A 20332-nucleotide genomic window follows, 5' to 3' on the forward strand; every position below is an offset into this window, starting at 1 on the left:
CAAGAGGATAGAGCCTTACCTTCTTATTTTATCATGGAAATATCACAGTAAGAAAACTATCAACATTCCCTATTTTATCTAACAGATTTAAGAAATACATCCCACAGAAAAAAAGCCAGAATTCCTGCTGGAAAAGAGACCACCAGATGCAACTGGAAATCCCAGTTAAAAGATGCAGTTTTGTTTATCAAGAGACATTGTTAGCCATTGCATGTATTTTATTTTCTCATTAAGGAAATGCACTGAGCATATACAGAGATTACATTCAATACTGATTTACCCTTACAGAACAATCAGAAAATAAAGATACAATCAACACACATTTCCTGTAGCAGAACAGACTGAAGGAACTGATTCAAGCTGAGAATGAAATGAAAAATACTTAAACCAACTTAAGTGATTTTTACACAGATGAGATATTTAAGTCTAAATTAACATTCTCAGCCAAGATCTGTTGCATTGTTGCAATCTTTATATCCAACAGCTTTATCAGACTTGTGCCTACCAACTAAGCATAGACCAGAACTGCCTTGTCTGAGAGCCCATTCGAACAAAACCCCAGCAGAATAGTCCCAGTCTGAAGCCGCAATCTACATGAGATATGAAAGGATCCATACGGAGGAAAGAGTACAATAAGACAAGGAGACAGTTTGGTCCATGTGACAGGCAACAGCTACAAGGCAGACTCGGGTTATACTCTATGTGGAGGTTTCACTGGTTTCACCTGAAGAAGCTCTCTAGAGTTTGCAACCTTAATAAAATTTTTGTGAATGTGCAGAATTCTGTGACGCACTGCCGGGAACTGATTTTTCAAAGAATTATACTGAAAAAAAGTCACAACACAAAGCTAGTGGGAAAACTACTTTGCCACGTATTTTGTGAGTTCCATAAACTTGACGACCAAATCTTTTTCCAAATGGGGAACTAAAACTAGAACGCAAAAGACGACCTCTACTTCAATTACATCAGCTGGACCTTAAGCCAGTCCTACGCATGTTGTGTGCCAGAAATTAGACCAGATCATCACAGTTGGACATTAAAACCTACAAATATCACTCATCTGCTTGTCTGTTCCTCTCAGTTTTGAAGCAAAGGAGGTACCACCCTGCTCTCCAATATCATAGACCTAAGACCCTGCTTAGTGCTATCACATCGTGCGTTATGTCACTTCTCATCTTGCCTAGTTTCACAATATAACCACGGTTCGAAGGACCATCTGCCTACTAGCTAGTGATGCACAATGCCTTCCACGATGGGGCCCATTCTGGATCATTTACTTTGTAAGACTGCAACAAATGGGATTATTAAAAATGTTGATTTAGTTCCTTACATCTCTAAAGATCTCCAAGTCATTTTGTTCACTTTGCAAAATGAAAAGGATACATAAACCACCACCGATCAACTCAATCACATCATCGAAGGGGGAGACACATACTGTTACTCTCAAAGAATAAAGTTTAGGACAGTGAAGAATTAACTACGTAGTTGAAACCACATGAAGAGTTTGGATAAACAAAAATGTTATTACTGAAGTCATAATTTGCCTACAAGACAAGAATGAACCACTTGTTCTCAAAACCAGCAGTAAAGATAGAACGAGCTGATCTTTGGAGGGAGCCTCCTAGTTCAAAACAACTTCCAAGCTCTTTTTTTTCTTCTTCTTCTCAAAGGATCAGAAAAGAGAAGACTGAAAGGGTTTTTTTTTCAGGAAATATACATAATATAGCGTACCTCCATGCATTGTTCTCTTAATGACCTTCTCTTAGCAGTTTGTATTAATACTAAATCATCTTTATTTCAAGTTTTCTGGCTTTGTCCAGTTTGCAAATGTTCTCTGAAAGACTCATTTGCTTGCTAGAATTTTCAGTCACTTTGTGCTTGAAAATGTTAGCTTGCGTTTGAATGTCTGCCAACAGTAAACAGCATTTGGAAGATATTGGTCCTTTACCCTACTACAAGGCTATCTGCAGCTCTTTATATGTACTATCCTCTAAAATGTAGGAAAATGTTACATATTTGCACGATCAACCCCTTACGATAAACAAGAAGAGGGCAGCGTTTCTTACATATAGGTCAAGACATATTTAGCAGATGGAACAATTTTTACCTGAACATCTGTCAGGCCTGCCTACTGCTTTTTGCCTACCGAGGAATATGGTACATGGAGTAACGTGATTAGGAAATACAATCATCCCTTTCTAAGAAGGCGGACTTGTTGCTTCAGGATACTCTTTTTTTCCCCCCTCATGTCAGCTTCAACAACGGGTGCCACAGCAACGTGAAGACGAGGAGAGAGAAGTAGCTCGCGGAGGTGGTGACTCTCGAAGCCAGGCTTTTTGCATTGCAGTTGTTTGAGTAGCAGCAGTGAACGCTCACGCCAGGCGCCCTGGACCCGTCCCTCCTTGCCCGCTCGCAGAAGGACCTGAACGAACAGGACTTCATAACGCCACCTACAACAGAGCCACGTTGAACCCAAACGGACCTGCAGGTTCGTGGTCACCCGCTCCTGTCTGCAGCATCCCCTCAGCATGAACCTGACCGTCCAAGATTGAGCAACAACCCTAGGTTTGGCCGGTCCTTACAAGTAAATGAATACAATTGCATCAGATTACAGCCCACTAACACGCTCCCACTTACGTTAAATAATTGTAATTCATCTTAGATGCAACTGATGCAGCTTAAATATCTCAGAACGTGCTCAAGTGCAGTGCCTCATTAGCTTCTTTTCCTTCCTAATATCCAGGTAAGTCATTTCACTTAAATTTAGTTTAAGTAGGATTTAAGTAAGAAGTAGGCAATACTTAAAATGCTTTTTTACAGTTTTCACATAGTGTGGATACAGCTCATCATGGCATACTGACAAATCATACTCACTGGGATTTTGTATCGGATTGCTGCTAAACCAATAAAATAGGAACTGAGATTTATTAATAGGGTTTATCTTGAGAGGAAACACCTACCTTTGTTTTTCTCCTTAGCTTACTATATACTCTTCTCTTTCCAACACTGATTATTTATTTCTATTTTGAAAAATTTAATGAGTCTGAAGTGTTTGTGACTACTTACTTGCTTGTCCTCTAATGACCGCACATGCATCTGAATGCCCTGGACATTGCTGAGTTCCTTGTCTGTTACAGTCTTCATCACTAGAACCTACACAGGTGTAACACTGTAGTGCTTCGCCTGGCATTAAAGAAAAAAAGACCACTTATAACAGTAGTGTTTAGAGTTTACAAAAAATATTTTACAGTATCAGCTACACAGTCTTTATAATTCTGTTTGAAGCATATGCAAAAAATTGTTTTTTTAAAAAAAAAAAGGTTTAAAAAACCCCTAAAGATTCTGCAAATCCTATAAATTTTTCTTTTTTAGCAGTGGTCCAGATACCGATTTTAAAGATTAAAAAAAATCAGCCATGTATTATTTAGTTGTTACAACTTGCACTTAAAATAATCCAAGAACATCTGATGTTCTGTAACTGCATCCACACCTTCTTGCAACATTTTCAGAGTAGAGTCCACTGGAACAAGTTGGAGCAGCATGGTTTTTCCCGCCCTCCGTCATGACCTTTGGTCCACAGTACCAGGAAAAAGGACATTGTAAACACATAAAATCTTACTATGATCCATATTTCATCTTCTCCTAAAGTATCAATTCAGCTGGAAGGCACAACAGTATATCTTAAAGAGTTTTGCTTTTGTTTAAACGTTACAACTGTAACTCAATCCTCTTTCTCTTCCTTGGTTCAAACGACGTGGTATTTTCAAGGGCAAGCATGAATTTGGAATATATTTAAAATACAATACTTCAAACTGCAGAGCAGAAGGCACACTTGCTGTCCACAGGGACACATGCATTGAAATTTGTTAGCATACATATTTATGTTTACATTACACGGCACAGGAGAAACTCTGTGCTGCTAAGTACATACACAAAATAATCTGAAAACAAACAAACCCAGGAGAGAAGCCCAGAACAGCAAAGAGGCTCAGCCATGCTTGAAATAGGAAATGAAAAAGAAGTTAAAAAAGAAAAGGGAGTTGACTTACTTTTGAGTACAAAAAGGGAGCTGACAAGAACCAGGCTGACGACTGTCCACATCATGGAGATACAAGAGATGTACCATTAGTCAAAGAAAGCAGTTTGTTTGCTATTAAAGCCTTAATGCTTATCTTACATACCTAATCCTCTGCAGAGGATAACTTACAGGATAAAGAGGTGTGCGAAAACGCTACTTATCTAGCTTATTCTGGTTGTACTTCTAATCACACGTACTTCATCTCCGCAAACCTTGTAGGCAAATTCTTCCAGTAGCAGAAAAAAGAAAATGTATTCACCTTTCAGCGATAGATATGCTTAAAAACCACCATCCCATCATCACATGTCACAGCCTCCAACTCATGCAAACAGCCTCATTACATTTGCCTATGGGATTTGCTGGATCAGGGTCAGAGTATTAAACATTTTGAAGGGTTAAGCCTATGCTTGAGACCTGAGTGGTCCAAATCTAGCATATATATATTTATAGAGAGCAAGATATAGACATAGGTATGTGCACATAAGTAGTATATTCTTGTGACCCACGAAGTGCTCCAAGCAGTGACCCATGAAGTGCTTTCTGTGAAGGAATTCATTAACGAGAGCCGCTATATCTCGCGCTCCGCATGAAGTAAGCAAGTGAAGTACATAAAATAGAGCCATACTTATCTTCAACTTTCAACGAAAAAATTTATTTACAATAGAGAATTTCATTTAAGTGACATGCATTTTCATTTTTTTTTCATTTTTGATTTTATTTTACAAATCGGCAAATGCAGATAAAGTTTACACTCCTTAAGGCAAGAGTCCCCATGCAAGTAATACATGTTTATATTAAATCCAAAAGACATCCAACATGGGAACTCATGTACAAAGGGAAGGCTAGGATCAGCAATTTGTAATTTCTTAGAGAACTTGACAATCTCCCTGATACAGGAACTTTGAGATCAACTTGCTATGAATTATACTATGAAAATGCAAACAATAGCAAGAAATTCTGATAGTCATCTTAGTACTGCATACAATTAAATCAACTTTATTTAGAAAGAAAATACAGTAGTGCATACGAAAAAGTGAAAATATAACCTGTCCACATAAATGTATGGACATCAGTGTGCCAATGGTCATATTGCACTCAATATCGAAGTCCAGAAATTTGGTTAAAAGTTAGCTTTTCCCCATTTTGGCAATCAGTTCATCACAAATCTTTGTTAATTCTTCTATCTCCTTATTCTGGAAAATAAAAGGCAATATTAAGTATTATGAAAAATATTGTTGCATTACGATGAGGTTTTTTTTTTAAAATTATCCAACCTTTGGGAGAAGTGTGGTACAATTAAGCTTTCTCCAATACTGAGAACAGAATATCTATACATATAAAGAGAGATATATAAGTATATATATATACATACATAGTACAGCTACATATAGTGCATTCTAACAATATGCTTACTTATTTCACATACAGATTCTCCAGCTTCAATAAATACAATTTAGCACTAAAGCAGACAGCTTTATAGCAGTCATTCCTAGCACACAATAATAATACATAGTGTAAACTTGTTTCTAGGCTGCACTTTTATAGCATTATTTTCAACCTGTTTTCCAGGGGCTCTAAGCAAGGACGAGCTGTACTATACTGAAAGCAAGCTCCTTTGCTGAGCTAGAGAACATGAGATATAAATAGGGAATTCCTACAGTCACTTTTGCCCTAAGCTGTACGGATCTGCATCTGATCATTTTGTCTATGTTAACAGTGGAGGCACGTAAGCTAGCATTGGAATTACAGCTAAAACTAAAAATGGAAACAAAAACCGAAAGAAGAACTAAAACAAGAAGATCTGAAACCCGAGAACCAAAGCAAACCAAGGGCCCTGCTAAGTACACAGGTGCACACTGAGCTTTGACCGAGCCCGAATCAGCCCCGAGCGCTGGCCCGTGGCCGAGATCAAAGCCTGGCAGATGGGTCCGTTTGCCTGAACCGGCCAGTGCTCGCAGCTGATTTTGTTATAAGGTTTGGGCAGTGCTGCTCTCCCCGGGGCCGGGGAGCTGCCCAGCCAGCTGGACGTGAGGAGCAAGACAGGTCCTTGGGCAGATCTCGGCTGCAATCTGAGGTCCAGAGGAGAGCTGGATGCAGCCACTCTGGGGAAGTTTCACTTAACTTTGGTCATCCCGTTGACTTCTGCGTTAAAGAGCTGAATTGCTATTTACCTTTTGTTCCAGTGTTCTTTCCAATGCGTCCACTTTCAGCTGCTCTTTACGAAGGCTGGCCTGATACGCTGCTTGCTCTTGCTGAGCCTTGCCTCTCACTTGTGCAATTTCAGCATTGGCTCTAGAAAAACACAGATTTTTGTCACGTCAGGCTCTCTACAGGAAAGGACAGTGGGTACCAAAGGATGGACTGCATCTTAACAGATGGGTGGTGAGGCCAGGACTGCTTTCTGCATGTCTTTGAAAGTATTCTGAGACTTGTCCCTAGAGACTTTTCATGACTCCTTCTCTTGCTCAGCAGAGGCTGCAAAGTCTTTTCTTAATGTCTGTGTCATTCCCTTCACGCTTCTCTCGGATATCTGTGCCGGGTTCACAAATATCACTTAGGTAGAAGTGTTTTATGACCGTTTCTAAACTTGATCTCCAGCTCTAACAGACTAGACTCACAGCTGGGACAACAGCTGGAAAGCAAATCCAAGTCTTACTTCGCTTTAGGCACTGATCAATCCTAGTGACATTTTGGAAACATCTCTTGGGTCTAGGGGACTGTAATATGAGTCCTGAATGTAATCCCTAGAAATGCTTAATTTGTCATTACACGGAAACATAGAAAAAAAAAAAATTCAAAAAAATCAACCAGAGCTGCCTCTCTTAAGCCACAATCCGATGTTCGCTCCTTAACGGTGGCTTAAGGAGTTACTACCCGTGCACATCTGGCACGATCTTTTGTGCAACTATTCCTTGTCACCCTCAGCACAAGTTGGGCTGATCCAGCTTAGATAATCGGCGTTACTAGGGAGAGACCGCCTCACTGATTCTGCACTGAAACAGTCGAGCAGCACTTACATGTTCTGTTCTGCTGATTGACGCAGGGGCAATAATACAGCACAGGGGCAATAGCAAATCTCTGGGGGCAGGAATACTGGCTGCAGGTGCAAATATCTGAGCATAGACCTCCATAGCTGCATAAACCTAGCTAATGGCTTCTTTCTTGTTCTTCCCTGGAAAATATGTTATAGAAACATGAAGACATTTGATAGAGACAGAAATTTAAGGTGTTGCATATGGTCAGGAGCTGGAAGAAACACCAGCACGTTACAGAAGTTCTCATTACGGCATTTCATTCCACCCTCCACCACAGAGCAGCCTGTGCTCTGCATATTGAAGGAGCAGGTTTGGGATGCAAGGTCCAGCCACAGGAATCCTCCTGCAGCATGAACTCCTGAAAAGAGATGTGTACAATCAATTACCTGTCCAGTTTCTCCTCGGCATGAATTTTGAGTGCTTGATACCGCTGCTCTTCCTTCTTCACTCGTGATAAATATTCCTGCGCACATTTCTTTAACACTTCTTCATTCTTAAATGAGAAGATTACATTAAATTTAATCCGAGAGACTGAAGTGTAGGACAGGCACCTATTTGCAGGAGTCACATTCAGATATTGCAAAGGCTGCAGTCTAACTAACACTGACACCCCCACACAGAGGCCATCTGAAGCAATATTACACAATGCAAAAAGCTTTACAATTCTTCTGTTTGCATTTGATACATGGCTGCAATCCTTCATCTGAGGATTACGTTATGTCATGCACTTTAGACATAACCTCTAACCTTAGGAATTCATGTCCTAGGTTTTAACAGAATGCTCAGTCCAGAAGCCAGCCCTGACATGTGCTCAAGTCCTGCGGTTATGTGACATCTATTCAAATTGCAGTGCCACACATGGGAGCAAGTTACTCTTGTGCAAAATCTTCATATTTTTAAAGCTATTCCAAAACAAAAGCACAAATAAATGAGCATTCACGTTCTCCCTCCCCCCCAGCACACTGCACTCTAATGTAATACATCAGATTCGACTGGAAATGAAGATGTGCCTTCTGTTAAGTAACACTGGTATACATGACAGCCTGCTCAGCTTTGCTCTTTAAAGGAGGAGACTTTAACATGACTCACCTTCCGAAACCCCTCCAATACTTCTTTCATTTTTTCATATCTCCTGAAAAGATCTGCCAGTGATTTCTCCACTGAGTTCAGATCTGCCAAAGCTTGTTCCTTCTCCACTATCAGTTGCTGAACAGTGTGGTGGGAGACAGATTTCTCTCTCTGTTCATCCTCTGTTAGAAAGAGAGAGGGGGAGGAAAAAAAGTGATTTTCAGAAGGGTAATAGTAGTAAGAACACTGATTTCACTATCATCTATAGTGTCTACTATACGGTGCTCTATGCTGTGTATTAGTAAGTTTGCAGGATCCAGAAAACTCATTCTTATATAAAGACACAATCCTGTTTTGGAAAAAGGTTGCTAAATACAGTGATATTTAAATATTTTGATGTTGGGGAAAAATGTGAACATATCTCTGTACTGATGGTTTATTTCACTCAGCTGTTCCCATGAAAAAGGCAGGTGTTGGATTTCCCTTGTTTTCCTGAAGATGCACTAGCTGAAGGAAAGGACAGTTATGCATATTACTAGCACTGGCAATAAATTATTTGCCACTGATGATATGTGCTTGTCATCTCCTGGCATCTCTTCTAATCCTGTACAAACAAGGCACTTTGTTTAATGGAAATCAACTCAAATTCTTCCCTTGGAAATACAGTGTTTTGCAAACTCTCATTCTTAGGATTACTGTAGCAAGTGCCAGAAAGGAAATCAAACATTAAACTGACTTTCGAAGTTCTGGTCTGCAGAAAACATCTTCCAAGATTCTCCTGTGTATAGTTAAATTTGAGGCAGGGATGGTGGGAAGAACACAACAGGAATCCAAGTCCACATGAAGAGAACTTTTCAAAGGAATTGACCTAGTAATAAATTGGAATACCCATATAACACTGGAAGAAAAGGTCTGGCATTGTCTTCCAAAATGCTTCCTCGTTGTTTGCTTCATATCCTAAAATATGATTTTTTTCTCCATGTTTTAAGGGCTACTTTGAATGATACTGAAATGAAACCAACCTGCAAAACACAGTGGCTTTATATGACCATTCTCCTATGTCTATGATGGAAACTAAAATAAGGTAAGAAGTTCTCACATGTAAAAAGCGTGGGCCATTTCAGAATCTACAACTTTTCATTCAGGCCTTTATATTTTGAAATATAAAGAACTAAACAAGAGGGGTTTTTTTTTTATTTGAATAGAAGTCTTCATCTGAATTAAGTATTTCATAGTGCTGGTCAGCGCTGAAATGTCAAAGCTGATACTGTCAATTCCCAAGCCGAGATTAATCTCTTTCCTTTGCATATTTCCATCCTTTCATACTCTTTTTTGCTAGCCTAACCAAGCCCAGAGCAGCAACGATGCCACGCCGTGTGTCAGCTCATGTTGGCTATGTTCCGTGCTCCTCTGCATGCCCCCGACAGCATCTTGCTGGGGCAGAGCCTGATCTGAGGTTATTTTGCTCTATATGATGCAGAAGATGGAACAAACCAGAGAAGCTCACAGGACCTGCACCGAGTTTGCAGCACTGGAAGCTGTAACACCTTTATTTTACTGATGAACAAACACCTTTGACATGGCAGAACTGAAAAACCCAGAGCCCTGTAATGCCACATCAGTTTGATAACATTTAACATTTCATAAAAAGTAAATATTCTTTTCTATTTTGCCTTCTTAAAGATACTCTGTGGTCATCTGCAATGTCAAAAGAACGTATTCTCAAGTAAAATGAGAAAACCATTTGTCATCTTTCGTTTATTTTTCTACATCTGAGAAGTTGTCACCTGGTGTTCCAGCACAAGGTTTATTTAATCACGCTGGAGATTACACACTGTCTAGCTTAATTCCAAAACACTTACTGGCAGGATCCTGTTCTTTGGCAAAACCTCTGTCGTCGTAACTCCATGCAGGGGAAAGGATCCGTTTGCATGATCACGTAATGTACTTAAATGTATTTAATGTCAGAACTCTACTTTTTCTGAGACTGCTGTCTGCGGTATTTTAGCAACTTCCTTCTTATTTGTTTCTAGGGCAATCTAGAAAGTTAGTAATTCGTGACTCACTCCCTCGCAACTACCGAGCTCTCCCTGTACCTCCCAGTGCATCGCTGTGCCCTCCTCTCTCCTCAGCTGGACCTCAAACACTCATTCCCAGCCCCACTTCAGCCTGCACACGGGAATTAGGGGCAAGTGATACCGATGCTGCTCTCCTGCTCTCCCTTCCACTACATGCTAGAGGTGTCCACGGAGCGGGGAGTGAGCCGAGGCCTCCTTCGACTCCAAGGGAAAAACAGGAATTTATACTGGGGAAGGGAGTGACATATACATTGAAAAGAGGGAAAGTTTCCAGTGAGCTTTAGGAAAGGGGCATCCCATAATCTCAGATAACAGTTAAGATACATTTAAAACCAAAGTGGCTAAATAAACGGAAACTGGAATCTGGCTGGAGGGGGCCTGGAAGAGCTACGTGATATTTTCTAAAACTATGAATTAGCTTTAATGAAAAAGCCGCTTAGTGGCACTGTGCTGCTAATAGTCTGCCAGTCAAATCTTAGTTAAGCAGTTACAGATACTTATTTCTAAAGATATTTATGAGGTTATGCGATTAAAATATTTTAATTAAATGGCTTCCATGTCTGCAACACACGCTGTCCACAGCTCACCAACAATAACAACAGTATGCTCAGGACTAACGCTATCCAAATTGACAGAATCAGAGCACCACCACAGCAGATCCGCTTTCAGGCTCAGCTCAGTATTACTTACATTACTTAATGGGAATGCAGCAAACGGAGAACAAAAGCAAAAGAAACTAAAAATGCAAAATGCTGGTGTGAAAGTTGGTGAAAAGCTTTACTTACCAGGCTTGCCTGATTTGTTTTTGCAAGCAAATAGCAAGAAGCAACAAAAACGGAAGCAAAATAGAAAATCAGGAATTGTTAGGAAAGCAGAAAGTAAGTAATGCAACAACCTGTAATGCACAAAGCATAACATCTGTTTTTCAGAATGAGAATTTAATTATGTATTTAAACGTACAAGTATAAGGATACATTTTTAACAGAAAAAAACCCAACATTACAAATCCAACAATAAAAAGGAAATCCACGACAGGGATTTGGGAAGGGAACTGTGGATGGCTGTGATCAAGGGGTGTGTGTAGGGTGGGGTGCAGTGAACATCGGGGTTACGCAGGCTCCGCTCCATACGGCTGTCAGTGCCACGCAGTCGTGAGCTGCAAAACTTGGGCAACAGTCAGCAAAGCAGTAGCAGAAGCAGCAGGCTAGCCTGGAAAGCCTGTTCTTTTTTCTCCCCCCTCCTCAGTATAAACAAGAATGTGTTAGGGGCTGAGGCAAGTGTAAGAAAAAAGGAAAAAAAGGTTAAAGCGCCAGGAAAAAATATGCAAAGAGACGCTAACGGGGATCTATACACCGACAGCTTGCAAGCTCTAGCTATATGGAGTGTGGCATGAAACTAATTGCGTAAGCTAAGTCAGGTAATATTGGGTTCTATACATATATGACAGCAAATACTAGACCTGCCACAGCCCTTGCAATCAAAGGCAATTACTGTTTGCAATGCATGTTTTCAGTGCCTTTACAGGCAAACATGCACAATCACATATTGTTAATATGGAATATTTTCAATACTCATTATACATACACATGACAACCTATAAAAAGCTGAGCAGGACCTATCAACCACACTGAATATTCATTAAAGGGATTTGTGAAATTGGTTCACTTGTAATGCCCTCCTAACAGGGCTGTATAAATAGCTCAGAAGGGTTAAATCATAAATAGAAACAGCACAGGCATTTCTTTTGTTAAAATGCATATTTTGCTTTAGTAGCAAGGCATTGTTGTGATAGTAGTTCAGCGAAGTATATGCAAATAGCATACAGACAATAATTTTCCTCCACAACGTGGCATTTGGATGAGTGAATTCGTTTATAAAAAGGGACAGTAATTTATGACAAATGACAGGAGAAAGTGTGGCAATTAGATAAAAAATTTACATTAAATGCAGGGAAAGGAAGCCTCGCATTTAACGTATTACCATGCTGTAGAATTTGCATACTGCTCTTAATTAAAGCATGCTTTCTGTGTCACTGTTGTTGTTTCAGTTCCTTTGCAAATGGACAGCAAATTACATTATTTATAGCCATAGCTCTTAAAAACTTGCCATAGATCATTTGAAAGACTCTGACTGATACTCTGAATTTGAAGTTTAAAGATCTTTCTACTTCCTCAGTGCTCAGTGGCCCGATACTTTACTTATCCTTGATTTTTTTGCAACAAGAGGAAATGGCAATTGTAGAATTTACTATGTATGCCATGGATGTGCCTTTGCCTTAGGATCCCTATTCCATACCTTCTTGTTGCACTGTGGTCTCACAATTTGAATTTTTTTTTTTGTAATTCTGTTTCTCAAAAATATAATTTGAATTTGTTACCAAAAAGAAACTTCTGTTGCTAACTATATGCATATGCTTGGGAAGACAGGTCCTCTGTTTGTACATATGAATGGCCAGGTTCAGGGACAAAGCCATACCAGACTATGTTTAGTGTAAACCAAAATGAATTCAGTTCTTTGCATAATCTGGTCACTCCTATTTTAACACTTGCACGATGAGCATGACAGACGTTACGTCAGAAGGCAGGCAAATTTGCTCAGCTGTACACACAAAAGGCAACGGAGGCATAACACCATAGAGAATGAAGCCAGGCATGTTATTATTATATATTAATCATTATTATATATTATATTACCGTATTATATAGATTATTATAATGACATTTACTTATTTATTTATAGGCCCATTTTTCCCTTCACTTGAAAGAAGCTGGGGTGTCTCCCAATGGCTGAGAAATGCAGGAAGGCAGCAAAAGCACCAGACATTGAACTATTTCCCCCCGGTCTCTTTGGGCAAAAATAAGCAAATTCACTACAAACGTATGTAAACACAACTCAAGCATTAATTAAAAGAAAACAATTTAAAAGAAACCAAAAATATGGGGGGTCACACAATACAGACTGTATATGAGGGGACTGCCATTTTAAAAGGGGCAAAACAATATGATATGTTGAGAGCTGTAATAAAAATTCTTACTGGTTAAAAACCTGCTAGAAAGATGCAGGTATGCCTGTTTTGTTCCTGGCACACTATACTCTCTGTGACAGTTCTCTCAGGGGGAGTAAGAAGTAAAATTAATTTCTTTTTATTTTTCAATAAACACGGTGCGAACAGGCTGGATTCATAACACTCCCTGCTCACAGATACCATTAGCTAGGCTAGCCTTTCTCCTGCATCTCAAAGCCCAGATTTAATTCCAAGGCCACTCCTAATGGCTTTTAACAATATTTCACAGTTCTCTGCTGCTTTACTCGAGCTTGTCCAGACAAGCTTGGTCCTGCTTTCTCATCAGCCACTGCTTCTTTTCCTGCTCTTCCCAGCAATTTTGGCCATAGAGGACCCACACCACCGCTCAGCTATTCGCCTTTCTGGGAGACAGCTCAAGCTGAAGCAGTACAGGGCAGTACAAGCCACTGGTGCTTTCTATAGCCAGACTAAGAAAAAGAGCTTTGGAAATCTTACGAGGAGGCTTTAAAATCACATCCCAGGGGCCAGACCTCCCGCACTAAGGAAGCACATGAGTCCTGCAACCTTTGGTTTTGAAATGCTACTGCATGTAGCATTTTTCATTTGTGGGGCATGCTGTTAACAAAGGCGTTTTCTAATTACTGTGAGGCAAAACATGTCATAATTTAGACCTTAAAGGAGACCCCTAAGTCAGTAAATAACTGGGGAGGTGGATTGGCCACTTATAATCTCTCAGCTGGGATTGGAGTTAATCTAGGTTTTGGTCTGACCAAAGCACTTAGCACAGATAATCCCTGTTGTTGTAAAGAGCTAAGTTTGATATCTCCCATGAAACAGTTGGGAGCGGATGACTAAAGGGTTTTTAGGTCATTGAAAGTCTGTCCTGGAGATATCCATGAATTCTGGGCACAGCATTTGAACATGTTTCCTACGGGACAGTTAGCTTTGAGGCAGAAGAAAAAGCCCTGACCTTTCTGTATTACCTGGACTGCCTCGGGGGCTGCTTTCTGTAAAATGAAGCCCTAGCTTTTCATCACAACCTGGCAGCACACACTGGTGTCCTCAGATGCATTCACAATTCCCAGCAGCATCAGCAGATGTAGCTAGCATCAAAATTAAGCCCACAGACTTCAACCATGTTTCTAGGCTCTTTTCAGAAAATCAGAGCGGAGGATGGCATCTTTCAGAGTAGAAACACCTACCTATCATCTGAGCAATCGTCTTCTCATATTCTGAAACTATTTTCCTGTAAGAGGGAAAAAAAAGAAAAGCTTTTGGCAAACATCATAATTGCTAATGCTTACTTAGCAAATAATGCTACTCAATAACTGAACTATAGTATTTTAAGAGATACAAAACCCTTTCACACTTTTATATGCTCCTTATTACCTGAGTAACAAATAAAACTGCCGGTTTAAACATTGCATCTGATTTTTAATTCCCCATGTAAATCAATACAGGTGGAGGAGTGAAAAGGGATTGCTTTGAAACAAATTCTGTTATTTGAAACATGCCCGAAGTACATTACCGATCATGATTTAAATATGAACATTATCACATTGGTCTAATTCAAGAGTTACAAAGAGTCTGATTTTTCCATTACTTTCTGCCCTCTTCTCCATGTATGTGTTCGCTTACTTTTAATGTAAACATTAAGTAAAGTTATAACTGCTAGCAAGTAAACCTAACAGGAGTATAGTTGGCCCTCATCCAAAATATATCTAATCTTCCACTCTCCAAATGTGACTAAATGATCCATTAGCACTTAAGAGAACAAGACCAAAATATTCAATTATGTAGCACAAAATCCATCGTGTCCTATTTCCCAAATCTGTTTTTGAAACAGAGGTGGCAAAATGTTACTTCTAAGACTATTTTATTTCCTGTACTCACGGTAGGCTTTGAATTTCCTTCTTGAAAAAAGGTTAGCCAAAATAAGCAGATTAAATGTGATTTAGAAAGATGATCTATCCCTTCCCAGAGCCAAATAAAGCTAATAAAATGAGACTGGCTTGATCTGCGCTTTGATTCATGAGCCACGTAGGACTGTCTACGAAAACCAAAATTACCCCACACTTCATCTGAAGTGGATATTCAAAATAGTTCACTGGTATTTGAATACATCTCCTTCGAAGTCTTAGCTCACTTTCACTTGCTCCATTTAGAGAAGTCTGCTGCAGTTGGTGAGGTTACAGAAAGGATGTGGGAAAATCCTGAGACAAAAGTCAGTAAGGAAAGGAGAAACTCGTGGAGCTCCCAAAAAACTAATGCAGTACTGCCTGTCTCAAATCTGAATCACAAGCAGAGCCCAGGAGCCCCTGAGAAGGCCACTTGACCCAAAGGTCAGTGGCACCTCACTCGCCCTGGTCCTGCAGAGCACTCAGCAGAGCAGGGGCTTTACAGCTGCGTACCCCGCTGACCTCACTCAGGCTTCAGGTAGAAACAATTTTCGGTACTGGGGCCAGAGCCTGTTTCTGCACAGCTCACTGTGCCTCCAGCCGCTGCCTCCGCTGGGATCTGCTTGGATGCTGCTTTCCCTGCTGTCAGTCCTGTTGTTTTAATTGCCTTTTTTCTTTCTTTTTTTTTTTTTTTTTTTTTAAGCTATGAATGACACTTTTGAGAGCAAAGATAGCTGCAAGAATCTTCCCCTAAAAGGAAGGGATTGGTTTCATGTCCAAAGAAGATTACCTCAAAAGCCTGCTGTAAGCAGTAAGGATTTTAAAGCCATGTCATATCCTTTAGGCACCTTTAGAAAGTTTTATCATCCTAGAAAATGGAGCCAAGGACTCAGGGCAACAAATATGACACTAAACACTGTTACAACACTACAGCACTTCCCAACCTAGGCTGCACCGTGGAAGTTGGCAGCAAAGTGAAATAACATTATCTGTTTCTTATTTTTACCAGCTTAGACTAGCTGAAGTAGGTACCACATTCTCTGCATTATCCAGCCGTATGAATCATGTGGCAGCAGTTCAACAGAAATGGATACTGCAATGACACATTGGCTTTAATAATACTCAATTTGGAAAGCAAGGTAGTCAAGTGAAGTCTTGTTCCAGATTCATGTCAAAGGCCTCTTTCAGTCAAGCAGCCTAAATAATGGTCATTATGGCTGGGGAACTGAAGGATGCTGGCCACATCATTCCCCTCTGTAATGGTACATCTTCAACTCTAGCTTGACATTCTGCATAGGTATTTTTGGTATTTTAGAATGAATCCATATTCAGTCTATTTACTGACTTCCTGCAGTTTCCTAAGTCATAAAACCACCAAAATCCAGGGCTACAAAGGATCTCAGAGGTCATCTGCTTGACTGCCCTTACTGAGGCATAATCAATTAGACCCCCAAATAACCATATTTAAATATGTCTTGCCTGCCTCTGGTTGTATCCTTGAGTACAGAGCCCAAGGTATAGCCCACCTTAGTTTAGCTCTTTGATCGTTATTACATTATTACAACTTCTCATCTTGGCTACTGGAGTGGAATTTCCTCCAGTCTGACATTTTTCTGGAAACTTAGCTGAACTCAGGATATTCCAGGTAGAGTATGCAGGACTTGGGTAAAGGAGCATTGCTTCTCTTTCTGTGGAAAGTGATGGTTTTGTGTTTGCAACTCTAGTTAATCCCTTCACTCCTTTCTTATCATTATGTCATATCTAATTGCTGCATCTCTAATTTACCACACATGAACTGTTTCAACATTTAATCCTCCAAGAGAAATCTTTCTTTGTGCACACATGCATGTTTTATCATTTTGCGACAATATTAGTCAGATTTTTTTTCAGCCATGTGTTCTAGGGATGTGCCTGTGGGAAATTTGGCACAGATAAAGTGGGTTTTTTTCAAATCAAATCTTACTGAGGGTGTAGACACACAAGCAAATTACTGTGAGGAAGATGAAGGTACAGATCTACAGGGTGCCAGCTGCTCGGTGTGACTCCCTGCTCTCCTTTCATTAAGGAATAAGCAACCTCTGTCAGTGCCTGTTTGCAGCCAGCAGGCACGTGCACCCAGGCAGTGTCTAGAAAACAGACCAAGTACCGCACTTGAGCGTGTACTGAACGCTGAGACATTCCTTACACAATCCCTCATTTTGTTCATTCCTTGTTTTGCTTCCTCAGTTGGACTGCTTGCAGCAGCTCCTTTCCATTTTGCCTCATTATGCATTTGAGGGCTATGCCAGGGTTTTGTTTCCTTTCCCAAGCAGAGCGCAAGAGAGGTGAGAGAACTCAGCTGGGCGCTGGGAGATGGTTTTTTGAAAGAAATAAAGCGGCTGCCCTTGCCTTTTGCAGATGCTTCTCTTAAGATGCTTTGGCTCAAAGCCCTGCGCTGCCGCTATTCAAATCTGCCATGTGCGACTCCTGGCACCCATGCTAGCGTTTGCCGAGGTCTGCACCGCAGTTCCCTTTTACCCTTCCTCCCCAAGCACAGTTTTCCTGGATATAAGCAGGATTGCATATGCAGGCCATCACTTGATACAGCTCATTGGCTTTAGCTTTAAACTACTGAGACATTTAATTCTGGGAAGAAGCTGGTGCTAGAACAGAAGTGATTTTGAAGAAAATTCAGTCTCAGAAGTGATTGCAGAAATTATTACTTCAAAGAAGGATGCTAAAATAATCTGACAATTTCCTTTTATTTATGAGTTAAGGAGCGGTGTGGTTTTTCTATTTGTTTGAAGGTAGAAAATAATAGGCTTTAAAGACTCCCTGAAATATTTTTATACATTCTCTTTTGCAATTGATGACTTTCCCAGATTCAGATCGATGAGCAGGTCAAGCTCATTGGTATGTTGTTCTTATGGTATTACCACTGTAAAAAAAGAAAGGCTGAAACTTTCAACTGACTACATGGGAAGCAATAGTGATTCTTGGAGCAATACCGCTCACCTCATCCACTACAGTGATTTTGTGGTCACCCTTGCAAGTGGTAGGACCTCGGCTAGGAAGGAAGGTCAAACCAGTTATGCTCCAGTATACAGATATTTAATGTAATAGAGGCAGGTTTGCGAGGAGAAATAGAATAGAACAAACTCAAAAGCTCAGGGTCCTTCTGTCAGCTCTCAAAGGGAGCAGCAAAATCCAAGATAACAATTGCCTAACTAAAATCAAGCCTAGTGTGTGCAGCAATTAAAAAATGAGCTCAGTTCAAAGGAAAGGGTGTAGAATCTCCTTGAAAGTCAACACTCAGAGGCCAGAGTGGTTCCTCTGCAAGAAATGTTTTTCTACTGGCAACTGGGTTTTTTGTTTTCTATTGTTAAAGAAACTTTTTACAATAATGTCCTGGAGGGAGCCTGTACTACTCATACCTGTCTGCAAACCTTCACATTCTTTTTTCTGTTGGCAAAACTATTTGTGGAGAGTGAATTTTAAATTAGCAGGTATATACATCTGCCAGCTCTGCAGGCAGCCTCATTCAGTCAGGCAACAGAAACATTACTATGCAATCCATGTGAGAATTCACAGCACAAACTGGAGGAAATTCTTCCCTTACATTGACCTAGATTAAGACCTCTCTTATCTCAGTATTTTGAGGATGTAAATGAGATTAGCAACGGAGAAGTTGTCAATGATTAGCCTGAACAGGGGTGCCCACCATGTAGAGCAAAGACAAAGTATCAGTTTAGGATCAATCCAAAGCCTGTAGTTAAAAATAACAAAACAAATTCAGCTAACTAGAACAGTTGTACGATCAGGATACTCTGTGTACTGTCCACAGGTTGAAATGAGACTCTGTCAGTGTGATTAGCGACAAGTTAATAACCCACCTCATTTCCATCACTTCCCTTCTGCTTTCTTCATATTTCTCTTTCCACTCAGATACTTCTCTTTCCTTGGCCACAATCTGAAACAAAGAAAGCAAAGGAAAAATACAACAGTAAAACCAAGTGATCTATTAAAGAGAAATTAAATAACTGTACGATATTTGATTTAATATCGAATTCTAATTAACAAAGGTATAGTTTTCAAGTGCATAATGGGTTCAAATATAAGCATCCCCAGTGACTTTATTCTTTTTCAGACTGCAAGGTGCAATTAAAAAAGTTCAGATGTGAAATCATACTCAAGTTTTGAAAAACTAACTTAGGAAAGCAGATGCAATGTTCTTGTTTCATGATTCATACCTGATTACAACATGGACACTTCTCAAGAAATACTATATTACACTACACTGTGTCTGATCTGGCCTGGTGCCAAACCTGAAATAATTCTGTACGTGGGTTTGGAACATGGTCCCCTGGTTTGTCCTCTAAGGGGGTTCTACTGCTTCTGCATGCATATTTAGGGCTGACCGTCCATGAAATTTTACACCCAAAGGACTGTGCTCCTTTGTGCTCCTTTCGTTCACACAATCTATCATAAAGTTTGGGATACTCTAACACTAGATTGTACCCATTTTTTAATTGTTATTATTAGCCAGACTAATCTCGTATGTAGCTTTGTAAAATCCATAATTTTATTCCTATTTCTAGCATCTTACAATTTTTATATAATTATATAGCAATGTCGAGATGCACGGAGTACACTTGAGGTTAAAAATAAAGATTTATTTTCATATAATGTCTGCTTTTCACTTATGCCAAAAAAAGTAACATTTTCAGTGTAGCACCTTTTGCTTTGGTAGCCTCTAGCATGGCTTTAGCATGGCTGAGGATGGTTTCAAGAATAAAACAAGTGTTCGTAATATGAATCATTTGGGAGAAAACAGGAAAGAAGCAAACCACAAGGGGCACATATTTCCTTTTCCAAATTCTGAAGAAAATTACCTCTGCTCTGGCAAGTCGTAGTGCAGAGTCTAAGTCTTGCTGGGGGTAGAGAAGACCCGTGGTGCTTTCTGCATCTGAGGTGCCGATCCGGGAGTACAGTGCACTTTTAGAGATGGAAACATCTGCTGGGATAGCAGGTTCTCTCTGTGTGTTTGTTTTTTTAAATACAAAGAAATGAACCATTAAATATGTGTTTAGCTGATATGTTTTCTGGGTGTAGTGCTAGGCACCAGGGTCCTGAGCTAGGACTAGAATCCTGTGCACTACTAAATTATAATA

At 40.0% G+C, this 20332-nt stretch overlaps 2 protein-coding genes and 1 long non-coding RNA gene across 16 annotated transcripts in view; 1 reads left to right on the forward strand and 2 right to left on the reverse strand.

Moving 5' to 3' along the window:
- Positions 1–200: 200 nt before the first annotated feature.
- On the reverse strand, positions 201–4269 carry LOC121233663 (CD59 glycoprotein-like). The gene is made up of 3 exons (XM_041127464.1): positions 4050–4269; positions 3067–3183; positions 201–2450 (listed from the first exon to the last, which is right to left on the reverse strand). The coding sequence occupies exons 1-3, from the start codon at positions 4102–4104 to the stop codon at positions 2245–2247; spliced, it is 378 nt and encodes a 125-aa protein (XP_040983398.1). The 5' UTR covers positions 4105–4269; the 3' UTR covers positions 201–2244.
- LOC115348262 lies at positions 2417–9924 on the forward strand. Its single transcript, XR_003925780.2, has 2 exons — positions 2417–2743; positions 9171–9924. It is a non-coding gene; the product is annotated as an uncharacterized LOC115348262 (long non-coding RNA).
- TACC2 (transforming acidic coiled-coil containing protein 2) overlaps positions 4709–20332 on the reverse strand; it is a 150246-nt gene continuing 134622 nt past the window's right edge. For 9 of the 14 annotated variants that reach the window (XM_041127457.1, XM_041127452.1, XM_041127451.1 and 6 more), the window contains 8 exons: positions 20054–20197; positions 19055–19131; positions 14487–14530; positions 11045–11053; positions 8203–8363; positions 7500–7606; positions 6250–6370; positions 4709–5271 (listed from right to left, as the gene is read on the reverse strand). In XM_041127457.1, the coding sequence (XP_040983391.1) occupies positions 5206–5271; positions 6250–6370; positions 7500–7606; positions 8203–8363; positions 11045–11053; positions 14487–14530; positions 19055–19131; positions 20054–20197 (729 nt within the window). In that variant the 3' untranslated portion in view covers positions 4709–5205. The remainder of the gene's footprint in view (positions 5272–6249; positions 6371–7499; positions 7607–8202; positions 8364–11044; positions 11054–14486; positions 14531–19054; positions 19132–20053; positions 20198–20332) is intronic. The other 5 variants (XM_041127458.1, XM_041127456.1, XM_041127450.1 and 2 more) reach the window with 1 other exon arrangement.

This window comes from Aquila chrysaetos, chromosome 11, assembly GCF_900496995.4.
Source record: "Aquila chrysaetos chrysaetos chromosome 11, bAquChr1.4, whole genome shotgun sequence".
Lineage (NCBI taxonomy): Eukaryota > Metazoa > Chordata > Aves > Accipitriformes > Accipitridae > Aquila > Aquila chrysaetos.